The 27,965-nt window shown below is 57.4% G+C and overlaps 1 protein-coding gene across 2 annotated transcripts; it reads right to left on the reverse strand.

Annotated features, from left to right (window-relative positions):
- On the reverse strand, positions 1-27,965 carry LOC140192592 (V-type proton ATPase catalytic subunit A-like). Of its 2 annotated transcripts, XM_072250150.1 has the most exons (14): positions 27,869-27,965; positions 27,175-27,303; positions 25,254-25,468; positions 24,911-25,048; positions 24,357-24,508; positions 23,534-23,696; positions 23,004-23,112; positions 21,714-21,836; positions 20,599-20,713; positions 16,587-16,650; positions 4,274-4,477; positions 2,312-2,406; positions 1,248-1,419; positions 1-917 (listed from the first exon to the last, which is right to left on the reverse strand). In XM_072250150.1, the coding sequence occupies exons 1-14, from the start codon at positions 27,948-27,950 to the stop codon at positions 825-827; spliced, it is 1,854 nt and encodes a 617-aa protein (XP_072106251.1). In that variant the 5' UTR covers positions 27,951-27,965; the 3' UTR covers positions 1-824. The 2 variants fall into 2 exon arrangements, with proteins under 2 accessions (XP_072106251.1, XP_072106252.1); XM_072250151.1 differs by lacking the exon at positions 1,248-1,419.

The following is a 27,965-nucleotide window of genomic DNA, read 5'->3' on the forward strand; positions in this document are numbered from 1 at the left end:
AGCATTGCTTTTATTTATCCAGCAGGTTTGCAAGTTTTCGGCCCTGCTTCCAGCAGGGGCTTTGTGAGGTGGGGGCCCCGATCCGAGCAGGGGATTTGTGAGGTGGGGGCCCTGATCCCAGCAGGGGGTTTGTGAGGTGGGGACTTTGATCCCAGCAGGGGGTTTGTGAGGTGGGGGCTCCGATCCCAGCAGGGGGTTTGCGAGGTGGGGGCCCCGATCCCAGCAGGGAGTTTGTGAGGTGGGGGCCCTGATCCCAGCAGGGGGTTTGTGAGGTGGGGACTTTGATCCCAGCAGGGGATTTGTGAGGTGGGGGCCCCGATCCCAGCAGGGGGTTTGTGAGGTGGGGGCTCCGATCCCAGCAGGGGGTTTGCGAGGTGGGGGCCCCGATCCCAGCAGGGGGTTTGTGAGGTGGGGGCCCTGATCCCAGCAGGGGGTTTGTGAGGTGGAGACTTTGATCCTAGCAGGGGATTTGTGAGGTGGGGGCCCCGATCCCAGCAGGGGGTTTGTGAGGTGGGAGCCCCGATCCCAGCAGGGGGTTTGTGAGGTGGGGGCCCTGATCCCAGCAGGGGGTTTGTGAGGTGGGGACTTTGATTCCAGCAGGGGATTTGTGAGGTGGGGGCCCTGATCCCAGCAGGGGATTTGTGAGGTGGGGACTCTGATCCCAGCAGGGGGTTTGTGAGGTGGGGACTTCAATCCCAGCAGGGGGTTTGTGAGGTGGCAGTTCAATCCCAGCAGGGGGTTAATGAGGAGGGGGCCCCAATCCCAGCAGGGGGTTTGTGAGGTGGGGGCCCCGATCCTAGCAGAGCCGCTGCCCTGTACTGCTGTTAGTCTTCCAGGTTGTGAAAGGCGTTTTGCATTTCTTCCAGGAGGAGGGTGTAGTCTGACTTGATCTTTACCTCCCCGTCCTTGACTGGGTCCTGAGGTGTGAGCAGTGGGCAGAGAGTGAGACCACAGCAATCATTTCCCTCCCCACCCCTCTCCTCTCCCAAACCAACCCCACCAACTCCCTACTTCATCCACCCTCTCCCTAATAACGCCTCATTTTCCACTCCCTCCCCTTCCCACCCCTCTGCCCCTTCATCCCTCAACACTCCTCCTTTTCCCATCCCTCTCTCCCCACCTCCCCTCCTTTCTGCCACCCATTACCCCCTCTCTTCCTCACCTCTGCTCCCCCTCATCTCCCCACTCTCCCCTTTCCCCTTCCCCCAACCTCCCCCTTTCCCCCTCCCCCCTCACTGGGGTCTGACCTTGAACTTCATGGCACTCAGTTTGTACAGGACATCACCCATATTGTCCCGGATGAGGGACCAGGTGAGGCGGTTGTCGGAGTGGGCCGTGGTCTCCACTGAGTGACAGGCCAGGTCGTAGAAGGCGATGATATTCTTCAGCATCCCCACCGTCTTGTACAAAGGGCAGTACCTGCAGGGCAGACGGAGAGGGGCTGAAGTCTCTTATCCCCTTGTGACAGGCTGAGGGAGAGGGGCTGAATGGTCTCCTGTCCCCGTGTGACAGGCTGAGGGAGAGGGGCTGAATGGTCTCCTATCCCCGTGTGACAGACTGAGAGAGAGGGGCTGAATGATCTCCTGACCCCATGTGACAGGTTGAGGGAGAGGGACTGAATGGTCTCCTGTCCCCATGTGACAGGCTGAGGGAGAGGGATTGAATGGACTCCTGTCCCCATGTGGCAGGCTGAGGGAGAGGGGCTGAATAGTCTCCTATCCTTGTGTGACAGGCTGAGGGAGAGGGGCTGAATGGTCTCCTGTCATTTGTGACAGGCTGAGGGAGAGAGGCTGAATGGTCTCCTGTCATTTGTGACAGGCTGAGGGAGAGGGGCTGAATGGTCTCCTGACCCTGTGTGACAGACTGAGGGAGAGGGGCTGAATGGTCTCCTGACCCTCTAAGAGTCTAAGAGTCACTTAAAAGAGCGACAGATTGACTGTGATGTTCGTCATTGATCTGTGGCACTGTTTGATCAGCCCCTCCCCTGTCCTCCACCAGATCCCCCACCTGTTGTACGAGTCGAGCCCCCACCTGTCGTACGAGTCGACCTCCCCACCTGTCATATGAGATGTGTCTGTTCTATTGATCTGTGACACAGTTCGACCCCCCCACCTGTCGTACGAGTCGAGCCCCCCACCTGTCGTACGAGTCGACCCCCCCACCTGTCGTACGAGTCGACCTCCCACCTGTCGTACGAGTCGACCCCCCCACCTGTCGTACGAGTCGACCCCCCCACCTGTCGTACGAGTCGACCCCCCCCACCTGTCGTACGAGTCGACCCCCCCACCTGTCGTACGAGTCGAGCCCCCACCTGTCGTACGAGGTGTGTCCGTTTTGTTGCAGGAAGTCATCCTTGAGCAACTTGGCCACCTCCAGAGTTATCTTGTCCAGTTCAGCCAAGGATGCCTGGGGTAGTGGGACAGTGTCAGTGAGTGGGAGAGGAAATTACACTCACAGACAAAATACACCTCTAAAGGAACGTTCCCTCACACGTGTGCACACACACAGTGAGACAGAGACACACCAAGCACAGACTGAGACTTACAGTGAAAGTTCAAAGTACATTTCTTAGTGTACACTTTATACAAGCCTGAGATTCCTTTCCTTACGGTCACAAAACAAAGAAACCTATTAATAAGACCGTCAGATATAATCTATAATCTAATCTAATCTAAACACTCAACGTGCAGAAAAAATCATGCAAACAATAAAAGTAAACAGATATTATTCAGAATGAAAGAGAGTCCACAGACACAAATCCCGGCATCACTGTAAGTGGAGCAGACACACAGAGAGACACACAGACACAGACAAACACATCTCACACACACAGAGTGAGACACACAGACACATCACACACACACACACAGAGTGAGACACACAGACACATCTCACACACACACACACACACAGTGAGACACAAACACATCTCACACACACACACACACACACACAGACACAGACACACACACAGAGTGAGACACACAGACACAGACACAGGTGCACACACACACATCACACACACAGAGTGAGACACACAGACACATCTCACACACACACACACACACACAGTGAGACACAAACACATCTCACACACACACACACACAGACACAGACACACACACAGAGTGAGACACACAGACACAGACACAGGCGCACACACACACAGAGTGAGACACACACATCACACACACACAGTGAGACACACAGACACACACAAACACACACACACACACACACAGTGAGACACAGACACAAACACCTCACACACACACACACATTCACACACAAAACAGACACACTATTAATGCTGCGGATCGAAGAATCTGTACATGACAGTGAAGGTGAGGGTAGTTTGATATTAGACAGTGATAAATTGGCCAGGGCAATGATGAGTGGAATTTAATCTTGATGTGGGAGATGAAGAATTCTGGGAGAATTACAAGGGTGGTATTGTGCTGTAGGTTTTCTATGTTTCTATGTAATTAAGGGAAGGGCACAGCGATATGGAGATTGCAGACCTGGGACCTGGATAAACAAACGAATGGTGGGAGGAAGTGAGCAGTTCGAGCAGCATCTGTGGTGGCAGGGCGATGGTCAGTGGTTTGGGTCTGGGCCCTGCATCAGGACTGGAAGTGGAAAGGTGAGAGTGACCAGGTGAAGAGGGGTTGAGTTGGGTGTTGGGAGGTGAAGGGTGGATACAGGTGAGGATGGGGCTGACACACAGCCAGAGTCTGTGGACAGTGAAAGGTAGTCGAGGCAGGTGAGCCGAGAGCATGAAGGGGTGGGCAGAGCCCGTGAACAGGTCGGTCCTGGGAGTGTTGGAAAACAGAGATACCTCGGTGCACAAGTCTGAGGATCCCAGCAGGAGGTAGCACAGGTGTGAAGAGGGCAGAAGGGATGTTCACCTGATAGAGCAAAGGACCTGCAGCATCACGTTACAACTTTATCAGACACTGTTTAGGGCAGACTGGGAGTATTGTGGCGAGTTCTCCAGGACGATTGCACTCGACAGGGTACAGAGGAGTTCCTCCGGTCTGCGGTCTGGGACTGAGTTTCAATTACGAGGAGAAACTGGGCCTGTTCTCCTTGGAGCAAAGAAGGCTGGGGGAGACCTGTAGTGACACATAGCAACTACACGTCGTTCTGATTCTGCACCTGACCATCGAGGTAAGGGTAGAAGGTCAGCACGGATGCGATGGGCTGAACTATCTATCTCCCTAACCCCGCTCACACGCCTCCCCCCCACCCTACCTGCCCTCTGCCGCCTCACCTTGCCGACCAGCTGCACAATCTCCGCCAGGTCCTCCTCCTCCTGCAGGATCTCCTTGGCGCGGTTCCGGAGAGTGACAAACTCGGGGAAGTGTTTCTCGTAGTAATCGTCAAGCAGCCGGCTGTACTTGCTGTAGCTCACCAGCCAGTTGACAGAGGGGAAGTGTTTCCGCTGGGCGAGCTTCTTGTCCAGTCCCCAGAACACCTACGGGCAGTGCAGAGGGCCAGAAATGTGAGCCCTACACAGGCTTGCACGGGTGCACACAGCGGGGAGCTTCCTATGCCACTCCCGAAGAGGGCAGCTCCCTCATCTCTCCTCTCACAGCAGGAAGCTCCCTCACCACTCCTCCCACAGTGGGGAGATCCTTCACTTCTCCCAGCACAGTGGGGAGCTCCCTCATCACCTCCCACAATGGGAGGACAGTGGAGCTTCATCACTGACCCTTCCACAGTGCAGGCACCACTCGTCACTCCTCCTACCATGGGGAGCTCCCTCACCCCCGCCCCCCACACAGTGGGAAGTGTACAGGCAAACTCAAAGGGGCTCGGACAGCCTCTTCCCACATAATGAACCTCTCCTATCACCTCCCAACACTCCCTCAGCAAGGTGCTCCCTCACTGCCCATGCACAGATCCCTCACCGCCCCAGCACAAGCAGAGCACTTACTCACGTCCCATGCCACAGTGTGAAGCTCCCTCCCCAACCCCACCCTCCGTCACACCCACAGTGCAGTGTTCCCTCACCACCTCCTTCTCAGTGTAAGGATATCTCACCTCCCCTACCACAAAGAGGCATTCCCTCACAGTTCCTCCCTCAGCCCTCAGTGAGGGACCGGCCCGGGATCCTGATAGTGTTAATGGGATGGGATGGTACTGGGCGAGTCGGGAACTGACGGGACGGGACGGGACGGGACGGGGTGGGACAGCTGGATGAAGTAAACAGCCACTTAGAGCTTCACCACAAATTGTAGTTTCGACGCCCAAGGGTTGAAAATCCAATCTCAACCCGGAATGGAGACAGGGCTGTAGACAACAATGCAGAGTCTGTCAGGCAGGAGTCTCTGCCCGTCTGTCTGCACATGGGAAATGACAGGAACACAGAGCTCAGGGTCAGAGAGAGCGGGGGAGCAGTACAACAAAACAGAGTGTCAAGAGCAGTGAGGGTATCACTGAGTGACAGTGAGGGGGCACAAGAAGGGTACAGAGATAGGGGTGGTGTAGGGGAGGGAGGGGTTACAGAGACAGGGAGGGGTGTAGGGACTGGAGGGAGTTACAGAGACAGGGAGGGGTGTAGTGACTGGAGGGGGTTACAGAGACAGGGAGGGGTGTAGGGACTGGAGGGGGTTACAGAGACAGGGAGGGGTGTAGGGACTGGAGGGGGATACAGAGACAGGGAGGGGTGTATTGGCCAGAGGGGGTTACAGATACAGGGAGGGGTGTAGGAGCCGGAGGGTGTTACAGAGACAGGGAGGTGTGTAGTGGCCGGAGGGGGTTACAGAGACAGGGAGGGGTGTAGGGGCCGCAGGGGGTTACAGAGACAGGGAGGGGTGTAGGGACTGGAGGGAGTTACAGAGACAGGGAGGGGTGTAGGGGCCGGAGGGGGTTACAGAGACAGGGAGGGGTGTAGGGATTGGAGGGGGTTACAGAGACAGGGAGGGGTGTACGGACTGGAGGGGGTTACAGAGACAGGGAGGGGTGCATTGGCCAGAGGGGGTTACAGAGACAGGGAGGGGTGTAGGGGCCAGAGGGGGTTACAGACACAGGGAGGGGTGTAGGGATTGGAGGGGGTTACGAGACAGGGAGGGGTGTATTGGCCAGAGGGGGTTACAGAGACAGGGAGGGGTGTAGGGGCCGGAGGGGGTTACAGAGACAGGGAGGGGTGTATTGGCCAGAGGGGGTTACAGATACAGGGAGGGGTGTAGGAGCCGGAGGGGGTTACAGAGACAGGGAGGGGTGTAGGGGCCGGAGGGGGTTACAGAGACAGGGAGGGGTGTAGGGACAGGAGGGGGTTACAGAGACAGGGAGGGGTGTAGGGGCTGGAGGGGGTTACAGATACAGGGAGGGGTGTAGGAGCCGGAGGGTGTTACAGAGACAGGGAGGTGTGTAGTGGCCGGAGGGGGTTACAGAGACAGGGAGGGGTGTAGGGGCCGGAGGGGGTTACAGAGACAGGGAGGGGTGTAGGGACTGGAGGGAGTTACAGAGACAGGGAGGGGTGTAGGGGCCGGAGGGGGTTACAGAGACAGGGAGGGGTGTAGGGATTGGAGGGGGTTACAGAGACAGGGAGGGGTGTACGGACTGGAGGGGGTTACAGAGACAGGGAGGGGTGCATTGGCCAGAGGGGGTTACAGAGACAGGGAGGGGTGTAGGGGCCAGAGGGGGTTACAGACACAGGGAGGGGTGTAGGGATTGGAGGGGGTTACGAGACAGGGAGGGGTGTATTGGCCAGAGGGGGTTACAGAGACAGGGAGGGGTGTAGGGGCCGGAGGGGGTTACAGAGACAGGGAGGGTTGTAGGGGCGGAGGGGGTTACAGAGACAGGGAGGGGTGTAGGGGCCAGTGGGGGTTACAGAGACAGGGAGGGGTGTAGGGGCCGGAGGGGGTTACAGAGACAGGGAGGGGTGTAGGGGCCGGAGGGGGTTACAGAGACAGGGAGGGGTGTAGGTGCGGAGGGGGTTACAGAGACAGGGAGGGTTGTAGGGGCCGGAGAGGGTTACAGAGAGAGGGAGGGGTGTCGGGATCGGAGGTGGTTACAGAGACAGGGAGGGGTGTAGGGGCCGGAGGGGGTTACAGAGACAGGGAAGGGTGTAGGGTCCGGAGGAGGTTACAGAGACAGAGAGGGGTGTAGGTATCAGAGGGGGTTACAGAGACAGGGCACAGTTTAGGGACAGGAGGGGGTAACAGAGACAGGGAGGGGTGTAGGGATCAGAGGGGGTTACAGAGTCAGGGAGAGGTGTAGGGGCCAGAGGCGGTTACAGAGACAGGGAGGGGTGTAGGTGCGGAGGGGGTTACAGAGACAGGGAGGGGTGTAGGTGCGGAGGGGGTTACAGAGACAGGGAGGGGTGTAGGGGCCGGACGGGGTTACAGAGACAGGGAATGGTGTTGGGGCCGGAGGGGGTTACAGAGACAGGGAGGGGTGTAGGTATCGAAGGGGGTTACATAGACAGGGAGGGGTGTAGGTATCAGAGGGGGTTACAGAGACAGGGAAGGGTGTAGGTATCAGATGGGGTTACAGAGACAGGGAGGGGTGTAGGGGTTGGAGGGGATTAAAGAGACAGGGAGGGGTGTAGGGGCCGGAGGGGGTTACAGAGACAGGGAGGGGTGTAGGTATCAGAGGGGGTTACAGAGACAGGGAGGGGTGTAGGTATCAGAGGGGGTTACAGAGACAGGGAGGGGTGTCGGGGCCGGAGGGGGTTACAGAGACAGGGAGGGGTGTAGGGGCCGGAGGGGGTTACAGAGACAGGGAGGGGTGTAGGGCCGGAGGGGGTTACAGACAGGGAGGGGTGTAGGGGCCGGAGGGGGTTACAGAGACAGGGAGGGGTGTAGGGGCCGGAGGGAGTTACAGAGACAGGGAGGGGTGTAGGGGCCGGAGGGGGATACGAGACAGAGAGGGGTGTAGGTATCAGAGGGGGTTACAGAGACAGGGAGGGGTGTAGGGGCCGGTGGGGGTTACAGAGACAGGGAGGGGTGTAGGTATCAGAGGGGGTTACAGAGACAGGGAGGGGTGTAGGGGCCAGAGGGTTTTACACAGACAGGGAGGGGTGTAGGTATCAGAGGGGGTTACAGAGACAGGGAGGGGTGTAGCGCCGGAGGGGGTTATAGAGACAAGGAGGGGTGTAGGGGCCGGAGGGGGTTACAGAGACAGGAAGGGGTGAAGGGGCCGGTGGGGGTTACAGAGACAGGGAGGGATGTAGGGGCCGGAGGGGGTTACAGAGACAGGGAGGGGTGTAGGGGCTGGTGGAAGTTACAGAGACAGGGAGGGGTGTTCGGATCGGAGGAGGTTACAGAGACAGGGAGGGGTGTATTGGCCAGAGGGGGTTACAGAGACAGGGAGGGGTGTAGGGGCCGGAGGGGGTTACAGAGACAGGGAGGGGTGAAGGGGCCGGTGGGGTTTACAGAGACAGGGAGGGATGTAGGGGCCGGAGGGGGTTACAGAGACAGGGAGGGGTGTAGGGGCTGGTGGAAGTTACAGAGACAGGGAGGGGTGTTGGGATCGGAGGAGGTTACAGAGACAGGGAGGGGTGTATTGGCCAGAGGGGGTTACAGAGACAGGGAGGGGTGTAGGGGCTGGAGGGGGTTACAGAGACAGGGAGGGGTGTAGGGGCCGGAGGGGGTTACAGAGACAGGGAGGGGTGTAGGGGCCGGAGGGGGTTACAGAGACGGGGAGGGGTGTAAAGGCCGGTGGGGGTTACAGAGACAGGGAGGGGTGTAGGTATCAGAGGGGGTTACAGAGACAGGGAGGGGTATAGGGGCCGGAGGGGGTTACAGAGTCAGGGAGGGGTGTAGGGGCCAGAGGGGTTTACACAGACAGAGAGGGGAGTAGCTATCAGAGGGTGTTACAGAGACAAGGAGGGGTGTAGGGGCCGGAGGGGGTAATAGAGACAGGGAGGGGTGTAGGGGCCGGAGGGGGTTACAGAGACAGGGAGGGTTGTAGGGGCGGAGGGGGTTACAGAGACAGGGAGGGGTGTAGGGGCCAGTGGGGGTTACAGAGACAGGGAGGGGTGTAGGGGCCGGAGGGGTTTACAGAGACAGGGAGGGGTGTAGGGGCCGGAGGGGGTTACAGAGACAGGGAGGGGTGTAGGTGCCGGAGGGGGTAATAGAGACAGGGAGGGGTGTAGGTATCAGAGGGGGTTACAGAACAGGGAGGGGTGTAGGGGCCGGAGGGGGTTACAGAGACAGGGAAGGGTGTAGGGTCCGGAGGAGGTTACAGAGACAGAGAGGGGTGTAGGTATCAGAGGGGGTTACAGAGACAGGGCACAGTTTAGGGACAGGAGGGGGTAACAGAGACAGGGAGGGGTGTAGGGATCAGAGGGGGTTACAGAGTCAGGGAGAGGTGTAGGGGCCAGAGGCGGTTACAGAGACAGGGAGGGGTGTAGGTGCGGAGGGGGTTACAGAGACAGGGAGGGGTGTAGGTGCGGAGGGGGTTACAGAGACAGGGAGGGGTGTAGGGGCCGGACGGGGTTACAGAGACAGGGAATGGTGTTGGGGCCGGAGGGGGTTACAGAGACAGGGAGGGGTGTAGGTATCGAAGGGGGTTACATAGACAGGGAGGGGTGTAGGTATCAGAGGGGGTTACAGAGACAGGGAAGGGTGTAGGTATCAGATGGGGTTACAGAGACAGGGAGGGGTGTAGGGGTTGGAGGGGATTAAAGAGACAGGGAGGGGTGTAGGGGCCGGAGGGGGTTACAGAGACAGGGAGGGGTGTAGGTATCAGAGGGGGTTACAGAGACAGGGAGGGGTGTAGGTATCAGAGGGGGTTACAGAGACAGGGAGGGGTGTCGGGGCCGGAGGGGGTTACAGAGACAGGGAGGGGTGTAGGGGCCGGAGGGGGTTACAGAGACAGGGAGGGGTGTAGGGCCGGAGGGGGTTACAGACAGGGAGGGGTGTAGGGGCCGGAGGGGGTTACAGAGACAGGGAGGGGTGTAGGGGCCGGAGGGAGTTACAGAGACAGGGAGGGGTGTAGGGGCCGGAGGGGGATACGAGACAGAGAGGGGTGTAGGTATCAGAGGGGGTTACAGAGACAGGGAGGGGTGTAGGGGCCGGTGGGGGTTACAGAGACAGGGAGGGGTGTAGGTATCAGAGGGGGTTACAGAGACAGGGAGGGGTGTAGGGGCCAGAGGGTTTTACACAGACAGGGAGGGGTGTAGGTATCAGAGGGGGTTACAGAGACAGGGAGGGGTGTAGCGCCGGAGGGGGTTATAGAGACAAGGAGGGGTGTAGGGGCCGGAGGGGGTTACAGAGACAGGGAGGGGTGAAGGGGCCGGTGGGGGTTACAGAGACAGGGAGGGATGTAGGGGCCGGAGGGGGTTACAGAGACAGGGAGGGGTGTAGGGGCTGGTGGAAGTTACAGAGACAGGGAGGGGTGTTCGGATCGGAGGAGGTTACAGAGACAGGGAGGGGTGTATTGGCCAGAGGGGGTTACAGAGACAGGGAGGGGTGTAGGGGCCGGAGGGGGTTACAGAGACAGGGAGGGGTGAAGGGGCCGGTGGGGTTTACAGAGACAGGGAGGGATGTAGGGGCCGGAGGGGGTTACAGAGACAGGGAGGGGTGTAGGGGCTGGTGGAAGTTACAGAGACAGGGAGGGGTGTTGGGATCGGAGGAGGTTACAGAGACAGGGAGGGGTGTATTGGCCAGAGGGGGTTACAGAGACAGGGAGGGGTGTAGGGGCTGGAGGGGGTTACAGAGACAGGGAGGGGTGTAGGGGCCGGAGGGGGTTACAGAGACAGGGAGGGGTGTAGGGGCCGGAGGGGGTTACAGAGACAGGGAGGGGTGTAAAGGCCGGTGGGGGTTACAGAGACAGGGAGGGGTGTAGGTATCAGAGGGGGTTACAGAGACAGGGAGGGGTATAGGGGCCGGAGGGGGTTACAGAGTCAGGGAGGGGTGTAGGGGCCAGAGGGGTTTACACAGACAGAGAGGGGAGTAGCTATCAGAGGGTGTTACAGAGACAAGGAGGGGTGTAGGGGCCGGAGGGGGTAATAGAGACAGGGAGGGGTGTAGGGGCCGGAGGGGGTTACAGAGACAGGGAGGGTTGTAGGGGCGGAGGGGGTTACAGAGACAGGGAGGGGTGTAGGGGCCAGTGGGGGTTACAGAGACAGGGAGGGGTGTAGGGGCCGGAGGGGTTTACAGAGACAGGGAGGGGTGTAGGGGCCGGAGGGGGTTACAGAGACAGGGAGGGGTGTAGGTGCCGGAGGGGGTAATAGAGACAGGGAGGGGTGTAGGTATCAGAGGGGGTTACAGAACAGGGAGGGGTGTAGGTATCAGAGGGGGTTACAGAGACAGGGAGGGGTGTAGGTGCGGAGGGGGTTACAGAGACAGGGAGGGGTGTAGGGGCCGGAGGGGGTTACAGAGACAGGGAAGGGTGTAGGGTCCGGAGGGGGTTACAGAGACAGTGAGGGGTGTAGGTATCAGAGGGGGTTACAGAGACAGGGCACAGTTTTGGGACTGGAGGGGGTAACAGAGACAGGGAGGGGTGTAGGGATCAGAGGGGGTTACAGAGTCAGGGAGGGGTGTAGGGGCCAGAGGGGGTTACAGAGACAGGGAGGGGTGTAGGTGCGGAGGGGGTTACAGAGACAGGGAGGGGTGTAGGTGCGGAGGGGGTTACAGAGACAGGGAGGGGTGTAGGGGCCAGAGGGGGTTACAGAGACAGGGAATGGTGTAGGGGCCGGAGGGGGTTACAGAGACAGGGAGGGGTGTAGGTATCGAAGGGGTTACAGAGACAGGGAGGGGTGTAGGTATCAGAGGGGGTTACAGAGACAGGGAAGGGTGTAGGTATCAGAGGGGGTTACAGAGACAGGGAGGGGTGTAGGGGTTGGAGGGGATTAAAGAGACAGGGAGGGGTGTAGGGCCGGAGGGGGTTACAGAGACAGGGAGGGGTGTAGGGGCCGGAGGGGGTTACAGAGACAGGGAGGGGTGTAGGGTCCAGAGGGGGTTACAGAGACAGGGAGGGGTGTAGGGGCCGGAGGGGGTTACGAGACAGAGAGGGGTGTAGGGGCCGGAGGGGGTTGCAGAGACAGGGAGGGGTGTAGGGTCCGGAGGGGGTTACAGAGACAGGGAGGGGTGTTGGGGCCGGAGGGGGTTACGAGACAGAGAGGGGTGTAGGGGCCGGAGGGGGTTACAGAGACAGGGAGGGGTGTAGGGCCGGAGGGGGTTATAGAGACAGGGAGGGGTGTAGGGGCCGGAGGGGGTTACAGAGTCAGGGAAGGGTGTAGGGGCCAGAGGAGGTTACAGAGACAGGGAGGAGTGTAGGTATCAGAGGGGGTTACAGAGACAGGGAGGCGTATAGGGGCCGGAGGGGGTTACAAAGTCAGGAAGGAATGTAGGGGCCAGAGGGGTTTATACAGACAGGGAGGGGTGTAGGTATCAGAGGGGGTTACAGAGACAGGGAGGGGTGTAGGGGCCGGAGGGGTTACAGAGATAGGGAGGGGTGTAGGGGCCAGTAGGGTTTGCAGAGACAGGGAGGGGTGTAGGTATCGGAGGGGGTTACATAGACAGGGAGGGTTGTAGGTATCAGAGGGGGTTACAGAGACAGGGAGGGGTGTAGGGCCCGGACGGGGTTACAGAGACTGGGAGAGGGTGTAGGTATCAGAGGGGGTTACAGAGACAGGGAGGGGAATAGGTATCAGAGGGGGTTACAGAGACAGGGAGGGGTGTAGGTGCGGAGGGGGTTACAGAGACAGGGAGGGTGTAGGTGCGGACGGGGTTACAGAGACAGGGAGGGGTGTTGGTGCGGAGGGGGTTACAGAGACAGGGAGGGGTGTAGGGGCCGGAGGGGGTTACAGAGACAGGGAATGGTGTTGGGGCCGGAGGGGGGTTACAGAGACAGGGAGGGGTGTAGTTATCGGAGGGGGTTACATAGACAGGGAGGGGTGTAGGTATCAGAGGGGGATACAGAGACAGGGAGGGGTGTAGGGGCTGGAGGGGGTTACAGAGACAGGGAGGGGTGTAAGGGCCGGAGGGGGTTACAGAGACAGGGAGGGGTGTAGGGCCGGAGGGGGTTACAGAGACAGGGATGGGTGTAGGGGCCGGAGGGGGTTACAGAGACAGGGAGGGGTGTAGGGGCCGGAGGGGTTTACAGAGACAGGGAGGGGTGTAGGGGCTGGAGGAGGTTACAGAGACAGGGAGGGGTGTAGGGGCCAGAGGGGGTTACAGAGACAGGGAGTGCTTTAGGGGCTGGAGGGGGTTATAGAGACAGGGAGGGGTGTAGAGTCCGGAGGGGGTTACAGAGACAGGGAGGGGTGTAGGTATCAGAGGGGGTTACAGAGACAGGGAGGGGTGTAGGGGCCAGAGGGTTTTACACAGACAGGGAGGGGTGTAGGTATCAGAGGGGGTTACAGAGACAGGGAGGGGTGTAGCGCCGGAGGGGGTTATAGAGACAAGGAGGGGTGTAGGGGCCGGAGGGGGTTACAGAGACAGGGAGGGGTGTAGGGGCTGGTGGAAGTTACAGAGACAGGGAGGGGTGTTCGGATCGGAGGAGGTTACAGAGACAGGGAGGGGTGTATTGGCCAGAGGGGGTTACAGAGACAGGGAGGGGTGTAGGGGCCGGAGGGGGTTACAGAGACAGGGAGGGGTGAAGGGGCCGGTGGGGTTTACAGAGACAGGGAGGGATGTAGGGGCCGGAGGGGGTTACAGAGACAGGGAGGGGTGTAGGGGCTGGTGGAAGTTACAGAGACAGGGAGGGGTGTTGGGATCGGAGGAGGTTACAGAGACAGGGAGGGGTGTATTGGCCAGAGGGGGTTACAGAGACAGGGAGGGGTGTAGGGGCTGGAGGGGGTTACAGAGACAGGGAGGGGTGTAGGGGCCGGAGGGGGTTACAGAGACAGGGAGGGGTGTAGGGGCCGGAGGGGGTTACAGAGACAGGGAGGGGTGTAAAGGCCGGTGGGGGTTACAGAGACAGGGAGGGGTGTAGGTATCAGAGGGGGTTACAGAGACAGGGAGGGGTATAGGGGCCGGAGGGGGTTACAGAGTCAGGGAGGGGTGTAGGGGCCAGAGGGGTTTACACAGACAGAGAGGGGAGTAGCTATCAGAGGGTGTTACAGAGACAAGGAGGGGTGTAGGGGCCGGAGGGGGTAATAGAGACAGGGAGGTGTGTAGGGGCCGGAGGGGGTTACAGAGACAGGGAGGGTTGTAGGGGCGGAGGGGGTTACTGAGACAGGGAGGGGTGTAGGGGCCAGTGGGGGTTACAGAGACAGGGAGGGGTGTAGGGGCCGGAGGGGTTTACAGAGACAGGGAGGGGTGTAGGGGCCGGAGGGGGTTACAGAGACAGGGAGGGGTGTAGGTGCCGGAGGGGGTAATAGAGACAGGGAGGGGTGTAGGTATCAGAGGGGGTTACAGAACAGGGAGGGGTGTAGGTATCAGAGGGGGTTACAGAGACAGGGAGGGGTGTAGGTGCGGAGGGGGTTACAGAGACAGGGAGGGGTGTAGGGGCCGGAGGGGGTTACAGAGACAGGGAAGGGTGTAGGGTCCGGAGGGGGTTACAGAGACAGTGAGGGGTGTAGGTATCAGAGGGGGTTACAGAGACAGGGCACAGTTTTGGGACTGGAGGGGGTAACAGAGACAGGGAGGGGTGTAGGGATCAGAGGGGGTTACAGAGTCAGGGAGGGGTGTAGGGGCCAGAGGGGGTTACAGAGACAGGGAGGGGTGTAGGTGCGGAGGGGGTTACAGAGACAGGGAGGGGTGTAGGTGCGGAGGGGGTTACAGAGACAGGGAGTGGTGTAGGGGCCAGAGGGGGTTACAGAGACAGGGAATGGTGTAGGGGCCGGAGGGGGTTACAGAGACAGGGAGGGGTGTAGGTATCGAAGGGGTTACAGAGACAGGGAGGGGTGTAGGTATCAGAGGGGGTTACAGAGACAGGGAAGGGTGTAGGTATCAGAGGGGGTTACAGAGACAGGGAGGGGTGTAGGGGTTGGAGGGGATTAAAGAGACAGGGAGGGGTGTAGGGCCGGAGGGGGTTACAGAGACAGGGAGGGGTGTAGGGGCCGGAGGGGGTTACAGAGACAGGGAGGGGTGTAGGGTCCGGAGGGGGTTACAGAGACAGGGAGGGGTGTAGGGGCCGGAGGGGGTTACAGAGACAGGGAGGGGTGTAGGGGCTGGAAGGGGTTACATAGACAGGGAGGGGTGTAGGGGCTGGAGGGGGTTATAGAGACAGGGAGAGGTGTAGGGGCCGGTGGGGGTTACAGAGACAGGGATGGGTGTAGGGGCTGGAGGGGGTTATAGAGACAGGGAGGGGTGTAGGGGCCGGAGGGGCTTACAGAGACAGGGAGGGGTGTAGGGGCTGGAGGGGGTTATAGAGACAGGGAGGGGTGTAGGGGCTGGAGGGGGTTACAGAGACAGGGAGGGGTGTAGGGACTGAAGGGGGTTACAGAGACAGGGAGGGGTGTAGGGTGTTACAGAGACAGGGAGGAGTGTAGGGGCCGGAGGGGGTTACAGAGACAGGGAGGGGTGTAGGGGCTGCAAGGGGTTACATAGACAGGGAGGGGTGTAGGGGGTTACAGAGACAGGGAGGGGTGTAGGGGCCGGAGGGGGTTACAGAGACAGGGAGGGGTGTAGGGGCTGGAAGGGGTTACATAGACAGGGAGGGGTGTAGGGGCTGGAGGGGGTTATAGAGACAGGGAGAGGTGTAGGGGCCGGTGGGGGTTACAGAGACAGGGATGGGTGTAGGGGCTGGAGGGGGTTATAGAGACAGGGAGGGGTGTAGGGGCCGGAGGGGCTTACAGAGACAGGGAGGGGTGTAGGGGCTGGAGGGGGTTATAGAGACAGGGAGGGGTGTAGGGGCTGGAGGGGGTTACAGAGACAGGGAGGGGTGTAGGGACTGAAGGGGGTTACAGAGACAGGGAGGGGTGTAGGGTGTTACAGAGACAGGGAGGGGTGTAGGGGCCGGAGGGGGTTACAGAGACAGGGAGGGGTGTAGGGGCTGGAAGGGGTTACATAGACAGGGAGGGGTGTAGGGGCTGGAGGGGGTTATAGAGACAGGGAGGGGTGTAGGGGCCGGTGGGGGTTACAGAGACAGGGATGGGTGTAGGGGCTGGACGGGGTTATAGAGACAGGGAGGGGTGTAGGGGCCGGAGGGGGTAACAGAGACAGGGAGGGGTGTAGGGGCTGGAGGGGGTTATAGAGACAGGGAGGGGTGTAGGGGCTGGAGGGGGTTCCAGAGACAGGGAGGGGTGTAGGGACTGAAGGGGGTTACAGAGACAGGGAGGGGTGTAGGGGGTTACAGAGACAGGGAGGGGTGTAGGGGCTGGAAGGGGTTACATAGACAGGGAGGGGTGTAGGGGCTGGAGGGGGTTATAGAGACAGGGAGGGGTGTAGGGGCCGGTGGGGGTTACAGAGACAGGGATGGGTGTAGGGGCTGGAGGGGGTTACAGAGACAGGGAGGGCTGTAGGGGCCGGAGGGGGTTACAGAGACAGGGAGGGGTGTAGGGGCTGGAGGGGGTTACAGAGACAGGGAGGGGTGTAGGGGCTGGAGGGGTTTACAGAGACAGGGAGGGGTGTAGGGGCTGGAGGGGGTTACAGAGACAGGGAGGGGTGTAGGGGCTGGGGGGGGTTATAGAGACAGGGAGGGGTGTAGGGGCTGGAAACAGTGAAGAGTGAGGAATTGCTCACCTGGACGATGCCGAGGGTGGCAGCGGTGACTGGGTCCGAGAAATCCCCCCCTGGGGGTGACACTCTGTGAAGGGAGGGTAAATAAAGGGTCACAGAGGGACAGTTCCCCTTGGCTCACTCTCAGCCTTACCCTCTCCTTCCCTCTTCCCACACCGTTACTGGTCCTTACCCACCTTTTGCGTCTCCTCTCTGAACTCAATGCCCACTCCATCCACCCCCCGCTGCACCTTGCCCCCTCGATGTCCCATGAAACCCTGCCACTCTGCTTCCTGTCATCCCTTCATGCAGATCACATCATTACACGGAACAGTGAGATCAGACAACAACAATGCAGAATAAAGTAACACACACAATATGCTGGAGAAACTCAGCAGGCCAGGCAGCATCTACGGAAAGAGTAAACAGGTGGAGCTCTAACTTCTCATCTGTTATTTTCCGTCTGATGAAGGATGTTGGCCTGAAACATCGACTGTTTATGCTTTTCCTTGATGCTGCCTGCCTGCTGAGCATTTTGCCTGTATTGCTTGGATATCTAGCATCTGCAGGTTTTCTCATCTTCGTGCAGAATAAAGTGCAACAGCTACAGAGAGAGTGCAGTGCAGTGCAGCTAACAATAAAGTGCAAGATGATAATGAGGTAAATTGAAAGGTGAAGAGTGCCACAATTTCTGGAAGCAATTCAGAAGTCACAGGATATATACATCCCAAAGAGGAAGACGTATTCTAAAGGAAAGATGGCACAACAAGGTAAAACTTGTTACATGGCATACGGCTCATGGCTAAAAGAAGTAAAAGCCAACATAAGAAACAAAGAGTGGGCATAGAGCAATAATTAGTGGGAAGTTCGAGGATTGGAAAGCTTTTAAACGCCAACTGAAGGCAACTAAAAAAGTCATTAAGAAGGTAAAGATGTTGGACTGCTGGAAAACTAGGAGAGACAATAATGGGAGTCAACAAAACGGCAGACAAACTGAATAACTATTTTGCGTCAGTCTTCACTGTTGAAGACACTCAGAGTATGGCGGAAGTTCCAGGTGTCAGGAGTCTAAAGTGTGTGAAGCATAACTAGAGAAAAGGTTCTTGGGAAACTTTAAGATCTGAAGGTAGATAAGTCACCTGGACCAGATGGTGAACACTCCAGATTTCTGAAAGAGGTGGCTGAAGAGATTGTGGAGGCATTAAGTAATGATCTTTCAAGAATCACTAGGTTCTGGAATAGTTCTGGAAGACTGGAAAATTTCAAATGTCACTCCACTCTTCAAGAAGGGAGAGAGGCAGTAGAAAGGAAATTATGGACTAGTTAGTCTGACCTCAGTGGCTGGGAAGATGTTGGAGTCGATTATTAAGGATGAGATCTCAGGGTACTTGGAGGCACATGATAAAATAGGCTACGGAAATAACAAGCAGGATAGACAAAGGAGAACATTGTGTAGTTGGATTTTCAGAAGGCCTTTGACAAGGTGCCACACATGAGGCTGCTTAACAAGCTATGATCCCATGGTATTACAGAAAAGATTCTAGCATGGATAAAGATGCAACACTGAGCATCATAGGAAGTCATTTCTGCCTGTGGCCATCAAACTTTACAACTCCTCCCTTGGAGGGTCAGACACCCTGAGCCAATAGGCTGGTCCTGGACTTATTTCCTGGCATAATTTACATATTACTATTTAACTATTTATGGTTTTATTACTATTTAATTATTTATGGTGCAACTGTAATGAGAACCAATTTCCCCCGGGATCAATAAAGTATGACTATGACTATAAAGCAGTGACAAAGAGTGGGAATAAAATGAGCCTTTTCTGGTTGGATGCCAGTGACTACTTATGTACCACAGGGATCTGTATTGGGACCGATTCTTTTTATGTTTTTTATCAATGATTTGGATGATGGAATTGATGACTTTGTTACAAAGATTACAGATGATTACAGGCGGTGAAAAAGGCGAATGGTATGCTGGCATTTATAGCGAGAGGATTTGAGTACAGGAGCAGGGAGGTACTACTGCAGTTGTACAAGGCCTTGGTGAGACCACACCTGGAGTATTGTGTGCAGTTTTGGTCCCCTAATCTGAGGAAAGACATCCTTGCCATAGAGGGAGTACAGAGAAGGTTCACCAGATTGATTCCTGGGATGGCAGGACTTTCATATGAAGAAAGAATGGATGAACTGGGCTTGTACTCGTTGGAATTTAGAAGATTGAGGGGGGATCTGATTGAAACCTATAAGATCCTAAAGGGATTGGACAGGCTAGATGCAGGAAGATTGTTCCCGATATTGGGGAAGTCCAGAACGAGGGGTCACAGTTTGAGGATAAAGGGGAAGCCTTTTAGGACCGAGATTAGGAAAAACTTCTTCACACAGAGAGTGGTGAATCTGTGGAATTCTCTGCCACAGGAAACAGTTGAGGCCAGTTCATTGGCTATATTTAAGAGGGAGTTAGATATGGCCCTTGTGGCTACGGGGGTCAGGGGGTATGGAGGGAAGGCTGAGGCGGTGTTCTGAGTTGGATGATCAGCCATGATCATAATAAATGGCGGTGCAGGCTCAAAGGGCCGAATGGCCTACTCCTGCACCTATTTTCTATGTTTCTATGTTTCTATGATACGAAGATAGGTGGAGGCACAGGTAGTTTTGAGGAAGTAGAGAGGCTACAGAAGGACTTAGACAGATGAGGAAATGGGCAGTGAATTGGCAGATGGAATACAGTGTAGGGAAGTGTATGGTCATGCTCTTAGGTAGAGGGAATAGTCGCATAGACTATTATCTAAGCAGGGAGAAAATTCCAATATCCGAGATGCAAAGGGATTTGGGAGTCCTCGTGCAGGATTTCCTAAAGGTTAATTTGCAGGTTGAGTCTGTGGTGAGGAAGGCAGATGCAATGTTAGCATTCATTTCAAGAGGACTAGAAGATAAGAGCAAGGATGTAATGCTGAGACTTTATAAAGCACTGGTGAGGCCTCACTTGGAGTATTGTGAGCAGTTTTGGGCCCTTATTGAAGAAGGGATGTGCTGACGTTGGAGAGGGTTCAGAGAAGGTTCACGAGAATGATTCTGGGAATGAGAGGGTTATCATATGAGCAGCGATGGAAGGCATTTAGAAAAATGGGGGTGGGGGGGGATCTCATTGAAGCCTCTTGAATGTTGAAAGGCCGAGATAGAGTGGATGTGGAGAGGATGTTTCCTTTAGTGGGGGAGTCTCAGACCAGAAGGCACAGCCTCAGAGTAGAGGGATTTCTGTTTACAACAGACATGAAGTGGAATTTCTCTAGTGGATGTTGGTGAATCTGTGGAATTCATTCCCAAGGGCAGTTGTGGAGGCCAGGTCCCTGGGTGCATTTAAGGCGGATGTTGATATATTTTTGGTAAGTCAGGGAGTGAAAGATTACTCCCTGAAGGCAAGAGATTGGTGTTGAGCCTTGGTGAAATGGTGAAGCAGACCCGATAGGCCGACTGGCCTAATTCTGCTACAATGTCTTATGGTCTTAAAACTACAGCACAGAAACAGGCTATTCAGCCCATCTACTCCGTGCTGAACTGCCTAGTCCCAGGACAATGGCCCTCCATACCCTCACCATCCAGGTACCCATCCAAACTTCCCTTAAACAATGAAATTGAAATCACATGCACCACTTTTGCTGGCAGCTTGTTCCACACTCTCACACCGCTCTGAGTGAAGTTTCCCCTCGTTCCTCTTAACCTCACTTTCACCCTCAACCCACGACCTCTAGTTCTAGACCGTCTTATTGTGCCAGAGACCCAATGACAACAGGAAGCTGCCCGGGCGTGGCGGGATGTGCTTTCTGGCTCTTGTACCTTTGTCCAATGGGAGAGAGGGGAAGAGAGAATCAACGACCTCCCCACTCCCCATTACCCCCTCCCTCCTCCCTCACCTGATCTACTCTGCATCAACACCAGCTCCCACCACACCACCTCTGAGTCTCCCTTCGTCCGCACCCCTTCCCCCACCCATTATCACCCACACACACGTCCCGTCAATCCACACTTACGCTCCGACAATGCTGACGCTTCCCTCTCTCTCCGGACAGCCCAGGCATCTCACCCGTCCTGCCCGCTCATAGAAAGAGGCGAGACGGGCACCAAGATAGGCCGGGTACCCACTGTCTGTGGAGAGAGCGAGACAGAGAGAGTGTGTGAGTGAGAGGGGAGAGGAACTGTGTGTGTGTGTGTGTGTGTGTGTGTGAGAGAGAGAGAGAGAGAGAGAGAATGTGTCAGAGAGGGAGAGTGCAGTGTAAAAGGAGCTTCCCCTGTCCTGGGAATGTGTAGAGCAGCTTTCCTCTGCGTCTATCCTTAACCCAGAGTGCGTCAGAGAGGGAGGGAGAGGGGGATTAAAAAACAGTGTAGAAGGAAGTTCACTCTGTGTCTGACCTGTGAGTGTGTGATGGGACAGTGTAGAGGGAGCTTCACTCTGTGTCTGACCTGTGTCCTGGGAGTGTGTGATGGGACAGTGTAGAGAGAGCTTCACTCTGTGTCTGACCCGTGTCCTGGGAGTGTGTGATGGGACAGTGTAGAGGGAGCTTCACTCTGTGTCTGACCCAAGTCCTGGGAGTGTGTGATGGGACAGTGTAGAGGGTGCTTCACTCTGTGTCTGACCCGGGCCCTGGGAGCGTGTGATGGGACAGTGTAGAGGGAGCTTCACTCTGTGTCTGACCTGTGTCATGGGAGTGTGTGATGGGATAGTGTAGAGGGAGCTTCACTCTGACCCGTGTCCTGGGAGTGTGTGATGGGACAGTGTAGAGGGAGCTTCACTCTGTGTCTGACCCGTGTCCTGGGAGTGTGTGATGGGATAGTGTAGAGGGAGCTTCACTCTGTGTCTGACCCGGGCCCTGGGAGTGTGTGATGGGACAGTGTAGAGGGAGCTTCACTCTGTGTCTGACCTGTGTCATGGGAGTGTGTGATGGGACAGTGTAGAGGGAGCTTCACTCTGACCCGTGTCCTGGGAGTGTGTGATGGGACAGTGTAGAGGGAGCTTCACTCTGTGTCTGACCCGTGTCCTGGGAGTGTGTGATGGGATAGTGTAGTGGGAGTCTCACTCTGTGTCTGACCCGTGCCCTGGGAAGATTAGATGGTTTTGGTCTGGCCCCTCCTAACCTTCGTTACTTACCTGCAGGCATCTCAGCGAGGCGACCAGAGATTTCACGGAGAGCTTCAGCCCAGCGGGAGGTGGAGTCCGCCATCATACTGACGTTGTAACCCATGTCACGGAAATACTCCGAGATGGTTATACCTGCAGACGGAGGGGTGAAGGGGGCATCGGGCAGAGGCAGTGGGGAGAGCATAGGGTGGGAGGGGGTGAGAGAGGAGTGAGTGGGGAGGATGTGAAGTGAGAGGGGGTTTTGCATGTGGAGAGGGTGGGGATTGGGGAGTGATGGAATCGGGACAATTAGAGCAGGGGAAGTAGAGAGATTGTGGGGCAGGGGATGGGCAAGACTCAAGATGGGTGAGAGAGATGAGAAGGGGTATAGATATAGAGGTGTGGGGAGCACAGAATGAGGGAGGGGGAGATCAGCAGGCATTTGGCATCAGGCTCGTTGGGACAGTGTGAGAGAGCATGGGAGGACAGGAGGCAAGGGACATTGGAGGGGAGGGCAGGAGGGGCCAAGTTGGAGGGTTGTGGGACAAGGTAGAGTTTTGGGGTCATACAGCCGGGGGAAGGGGCAGAAGTAGGTTGGCAGCCGGGGGAAGGGGCAGGGGTAGGTGGGCAGCCGGGGCGAAGGGGCAGGGGTAGGTGGGTAGCCAGGGGCAGGGGTAGGGGGGCAGCCGGAGGAAGGGGCAGGAGTAGGTGGGCAGCCGGGGGAAGGGGCAGGGGTAGGTGGGCAGCCGGGGGAAGGGGCAGGGGTAGGGGGGCAGCCGGAGGAAGGGGCAGGAGTAGGTGGGCAGCCGGGGGAAGGGTCAGGGGTAGGGGGGTAGCCGGGGGAAGGGGCAGGGGTAGGGGGGCAGCCAGGGGAGGGGGAGGGAGTAGGTGGGCAGCCGGAGAAAGGGGGGGTGATGGGGTGGGGTTGAGGGTCAGACAGTGGGGATGATGGGGAGGAGGGTGAGGGTCAGACGGTGGGGATGATGGGGTTCGGGGTGGGGGTCAGACAGTGGGTGTGATGGGGTGGGGGTCAGACAGTGGGGATGATGGTGTGGGGGTGGGGGTCAGACAGTGGGGATGAGGGTCAGCCAGTGGGGGTGATGGGGTGGAGAGTGGGTGTCAGACAGTGGTGATGATGGGATGATGGGTGAGGTGGTCATGCAGTCGGGGTGGGGGTAGAGGTCGGGGTGATCAGGAGTGAAGGTGGGAGGTGAGGTGAAGGGGGGATCAGTGCTGGGGAGGGGTGACGGAAAGAAGTGGTGGGGTGTCAGACGGTGGGAAGATCAGGGTGGGGAGAGAGGGGGTGAGGAAGACACTGACCGGTGTAGATAGAGGCCTCACGGGCAGCCACGGGCATGTTGGAGGTGTTGGCAATGAGTGTGGTCCTCTTCATGATGGTCTCCAACTTCCCCTCCACCTCCAGAGTCAGCTTCAGGGAGGTGTGGGGGGTGGGGAGAAGAGAGGGTAAGCAGGGAGACCATGGGGCCAGAGACTCATCCCTTCACCTTCACCCCCCAGACAACCCCCACCCCTTCGAAAAGACCATGGTGCGAAATCGCCCCTGACCTGCAATCGCGGTACATCGGCCTCTGTCTGTGAAGACACACCATGCGAATGTAGAACCTCCCACCCACAAGCCCGTCTCCCCCACACCCCGTCCCGCACCCTAGGGTGCCATCCGAGATCGCCCAACACAGACGCGAGCTCTGGCTGCCTGCCACTTCCCACCACCCGACTTGACCCAGATACCCCTGTCCAAGTTGGACTGCCCCCACCCCAAGTCACAGGCACTGAGCACCCCTGACCCCTGACCCTTGCCCCCTGCCCATCTCCGATTACAGAGGGCGTACCTCGGGGAAGTCACGCAGGACCTCAGCCATCTCATTGCCGCGCTCCCCACAGCCCACGTAGACGATGATGTCACTGTTGGAGAACTTGGAGAGGGACTGGGCAATGACCGTCTTCCCACAGCCAAAGGCGCCAGGGATGGCTGTGGTGCCCCCGAGCACACACCTGCAGGAGGGAAGTGGGTGCCAAACGGGGGCAGGAAGGTCACCATCACAGACTCTGGCTATTTGTACGGCATCTCCCGCAACCGAATCCTGCTCTACCAACCCGGCCTGCGTCCTCCCCATTCCTCCAGGTCCCTGTCCTCTACCACTCCCCCTTCCCAGTCCATGGTCTCCCCCCTCCCTTCCCGGATCCCTGTTCGATCCCCTCCCTTCCTGGGCCCCTGTCCCCCGTTCGATCCCCTCCCATCCCTGCTCCCTGTTCTCCCCCCCTCCCTTCCCGGATCCCTATTCTCCCCCTCCCTTCCCAGGTCACTGTTCTCCCTCACCTCCCTTCATGGATCCGATGGTCCTTACAGTCTGTTTCTATGTCGTTGTGTTCTCTATGACTTCCAGGGTCCTTGTTCCCCCTCCAACCCCACCCACCCCGAGCCCCAGAACCCTGTCCTCCCCCCACCTCAATGTCCCGTCTCCCCACCTCAGCCCTTTCCTCCCGGACTCTCTCTCCTCTGGTCCCTCTCTCCTACCTACACCTCCCACCTCCCACTCCCCTAGACACCACCCCCTCTCCCTCCCTGTCCAACTCCCCCTTCCCCTTTACCCTCTCCCAGCCCCCCCTGCCCATCTGCCCCAGCCACTGTGCCAGAACGGTTTGCAGACTCACGGGAAGAGGGCGTCCAGCACCCTCTGCCCAGTCAGCAGAGGCTGTGAACTGGGCAGCTTCTCAGCGGCGGGCCGGACCTGGCGCACGGGCCACAGGTGGACCAAAGTCAGCGGCTCCTTCTGCCCCTCGAACTCCAGCTCCATCACCACGTCCTGAGGAGACGGGATGGGACAGGACGGGGCAGGGCGGGGGGTGAGACAGGGGGGGGTCAGCGCCCTTCCTCTGGGTCCCCAAAACACACCAACCCAGCACGTGTCCCAACACGCAACCCTCCCCATTCCACCTCGCCCTTCATCCATTCACCCTCACGCTTCCCCCTCACCTCATCCCCAACCCTCTCCCCTTTCCCACTACCCCCTCTAACCACCTCACTCTCTAATACCCTCCCCATTCCACCTCACCCTTCACCCATTCACCCTCACGCTTCCCCCCTCACCTCACCAGCCTACCCTCTCCCCTTTCCCAGTACCCTCTCCAACCACCTCACTCTCTAACACCCCTCTCACCTTTCCACCTCCCACTCCCCCTCCCCCTGCCCACCTGCCCCCCCTCACCTTGGCGGAGTAGTTTCCAGGTGGGGCGATGAAGCTGACGGTGCCTCGGGTGGGTGGGGGGACCAGGATGCGATGCTGAATCAAGGAGTTCTCCACAACAGTGCCAAAGACGTCTCCCCCGGTGACATGACTGCCCACCTACGGGGGGGGGGGGGCTTCAGTGAGTCGGCACCTCGAAACCAGCCCTCAACCCTAGCTGGTCCATTCATCCCACCCACCCAGATCATCACCCTCCCTTCCCATTTACCCACCCTCCCCACACCTCTCCCCCTCCCTCTCTGTCCCATCACCATCCTACCCATTACTGCCCCCACTCCCCCCTCCCATTCTCTCCCGCACTAACCCGGAGTCCGTGTGCAGGGGTGAACTCCCACATCTTCTCTGTGCTGAGGGCCCGGACGTTTATGCCCCTGGGGATGTAGATGCTTCCTGTTTCCAGGCTGATGTCACTCAGGGGCCGCTGGATGCCGTCAAAGATGGCACCCATGATGCCGGGGCCCAGTTCCACCGAGAGGGGCTTACCCGTCCTCAGGACTGGATCTCCAACAGACACGCCAGCTGGGTCTTGCTCAGGAGCATGGCTGCAAGCAGGTTCAGTCTTCACCCGCCCCAGGCCTCGCACTGGGCCTACACAGAGCTTGCCAATCGCTAGAATCCCACCCCAAAGCCTGGAGCCCAACCCTTTTGCTGAGCAAGATCACAGGCACATCCCCGGATAAAGTGGAATTTCTTTAGGCAGAGAGTGCCGAATCTGTGGAATTCTTTGCCAAGTCTTTGGATGTATTTAAGGCAGAGGTTGATGAATTCTTGATTAGAATGGGCATGAAGGAATATGGAGAGAAAGCAGGAGATTGGATGGATCAACCATGATGGAATGTTGGAGCAGACTCGATGGGCCAAATGGCCTAATTCTGCTCCTCTATCACATGGTCTTATTCTCCCCTCTCCATTGGGTAGGGTAAGAGACACAAAAGCCTGGAATCACGTACGACCAAACCAAAGGACAGTTTCCACTCCACCGTTATCAGATTATTCACAGTAGGGTAACAGTTAGCATGATGCTATTACAGCTCGGGGCGTCAGAGTTTGGAGTTCAATCCGGCACTCTCTGCACGTCCTCCCCGTGAAATGCTACGCTTTTCCCCAGGGACTACAGTTTCCTCCCACAATCCACCGATGTACCGGGTACATTGGTTACTGTAAATCATCCTGTGGTTAAACTGGGGCTGTGGGGGATTGCTGGGGCGTCACAGCTCGAAGGGCTGAAGGGAGGTGTAAGGTGCTCCTCCCCCTCAGCAAAGTGTAGTTCCGCTTAGCCCCCCCCCGGTCAGGGTCAAGGGAAGCCATGGGAGCAGGCGGTGGATGGTCGTATGAGAAGCCGGTCCATGTCACAAGTCCTGGTTACGCGACCATTGACGCCAGGCAGACAATCTCTGAACAAAATTGATAATGGCTGGGCTCACCCATCTTGTAAAGACACTGCCCAGAAAAAGCAATGGCAGTCCACTTCTGTAGAAAAAATTTGACAAGGACAGTCACGGTCCCGGAAAGACCACGATCGCTGACGTCATACAACACAACACATAATGATGATAATGACGATCGATAAATAAATTAATTGATTAATTCAAGGCTTCCTTGTACAATAAGATAGACTCTCGGCCTCACAATCTACCTCATTTTGATCTTGCACCGTATTACCTGCACTGCACTCTCTCTGTAGCTGTTACACTTTATTCTGCAGTTACTGCTTTGCCTTGTTCTACCTCCATGCACTCTGTAACGATCTGATCTCTTTGATCAGTGTGCAAGACCAAGCTTTCAATATATAGTGGTACATTTGACACTAATAAAACAAAACATGGATGACCCAGGGGTTGAACGATCCCAGTGAGATGTACCGAGCTCCTGCACACTGAGGTGGATGCAGGAGGACAGGAGGCAATGTCTGCCCCCCTCAAGAGTTGGTGAAGGCCAGAGACAGCACATTGACAGGCAGGGGAAGATCCCAGAGTTGTTACAGGATATATGCACAATGGAACCAACCAGTGGTGTCCCGGAGGTGGACTAACCCATCCAGCAGCACCCTCCCACTGCTCTACTGAAACATCGACCCCCCCCCCCCCCGCCATGGGGAGCCCTCTCAGGTCAAAGCCAAGGTCAGAGGTCCCAGGTGGCCTGCAAGGTCTGCCCTGGCTCCTTGGTGGGCCTCAGCACCAAGTGGAGGGGGAAACCCTGATCCAAAGTGCATGGCAGAAGGATACATGTTTCTTCGTAGACTTGAACCGTGGCCAACTCCCCCTCTAAACGGATAATCTCCCCCACCAGTTCATCATGGCCGACACGTACCAGCTCGTACATTGCTGCACCCGACATGTTGGAAGCCACAACAACTGAGACCGAACAGAGAAACAGAGTTCACTGACAGTGTCCCTCTCAGGGGATATCTGTACACTGACCGGTGTCTCTCAGTCCCTCCCTCTCAGGGGATATCTGTACACTGACCGGTGTCTCTCAGTCCCTCTCTCTCAGGGGATATCTGTACACTGACCGGTGTCTCTCAGTCCCTCCCTCTCAGGGGATATCTGTACACTGACCGGTGTCTCTCAGTCTCTCTCTCAGGGGGATATCTGTACACTGACCGGTGTCTCTCAGTCCCTCTCTCTCAGGGGATATCTGTACACTGACCGGTGTCTCTCAGTCCCTCCCTCTCAGGGGATATCTGTACACTGACCGGTGTCTCTCAGTTCCTCCCTCTCAGGGGATATCTGTACACTGACTGGTGTCTCTCAGTCCCTCTCTCTCAGGGGATATCTGTACACTGACCGGTGTCTCTCAGTCCCTCTCTCTCAGGGGATATCTGTACACTGACCAGTGTCTCTCAGTCCCTCTCTCTCAGGGGATATCTGTACACTAACTGGTGTCTCTGCCCCACACAAACCACCCTCACACAGTTACCTGGACCTGAGACTCCATGGACATATCCCACGCTGCTCTCACGCTCTTCGTCCCTGATCTTCGGAAGTGTTTGAAAGTCCATGGTGTCTGCTGATGT

This window comes from Mobula birostris, unplaced genomic scaffold (assembly GCF_030028105.1).
Source record: "Mobula birostris isolate sMobBir1 unplaced genomic scaffold, sMobBir1.hap1 scaffold_1807, whole genome shotgun sequence".
In the NCBI taxonomy this organism is placed as follows: Eukaryota; Metazoa; Chordata; class Chondrichthyes; order Myliobatiformes; family Myliobatidae; genus Mobula; species Mobula birostris.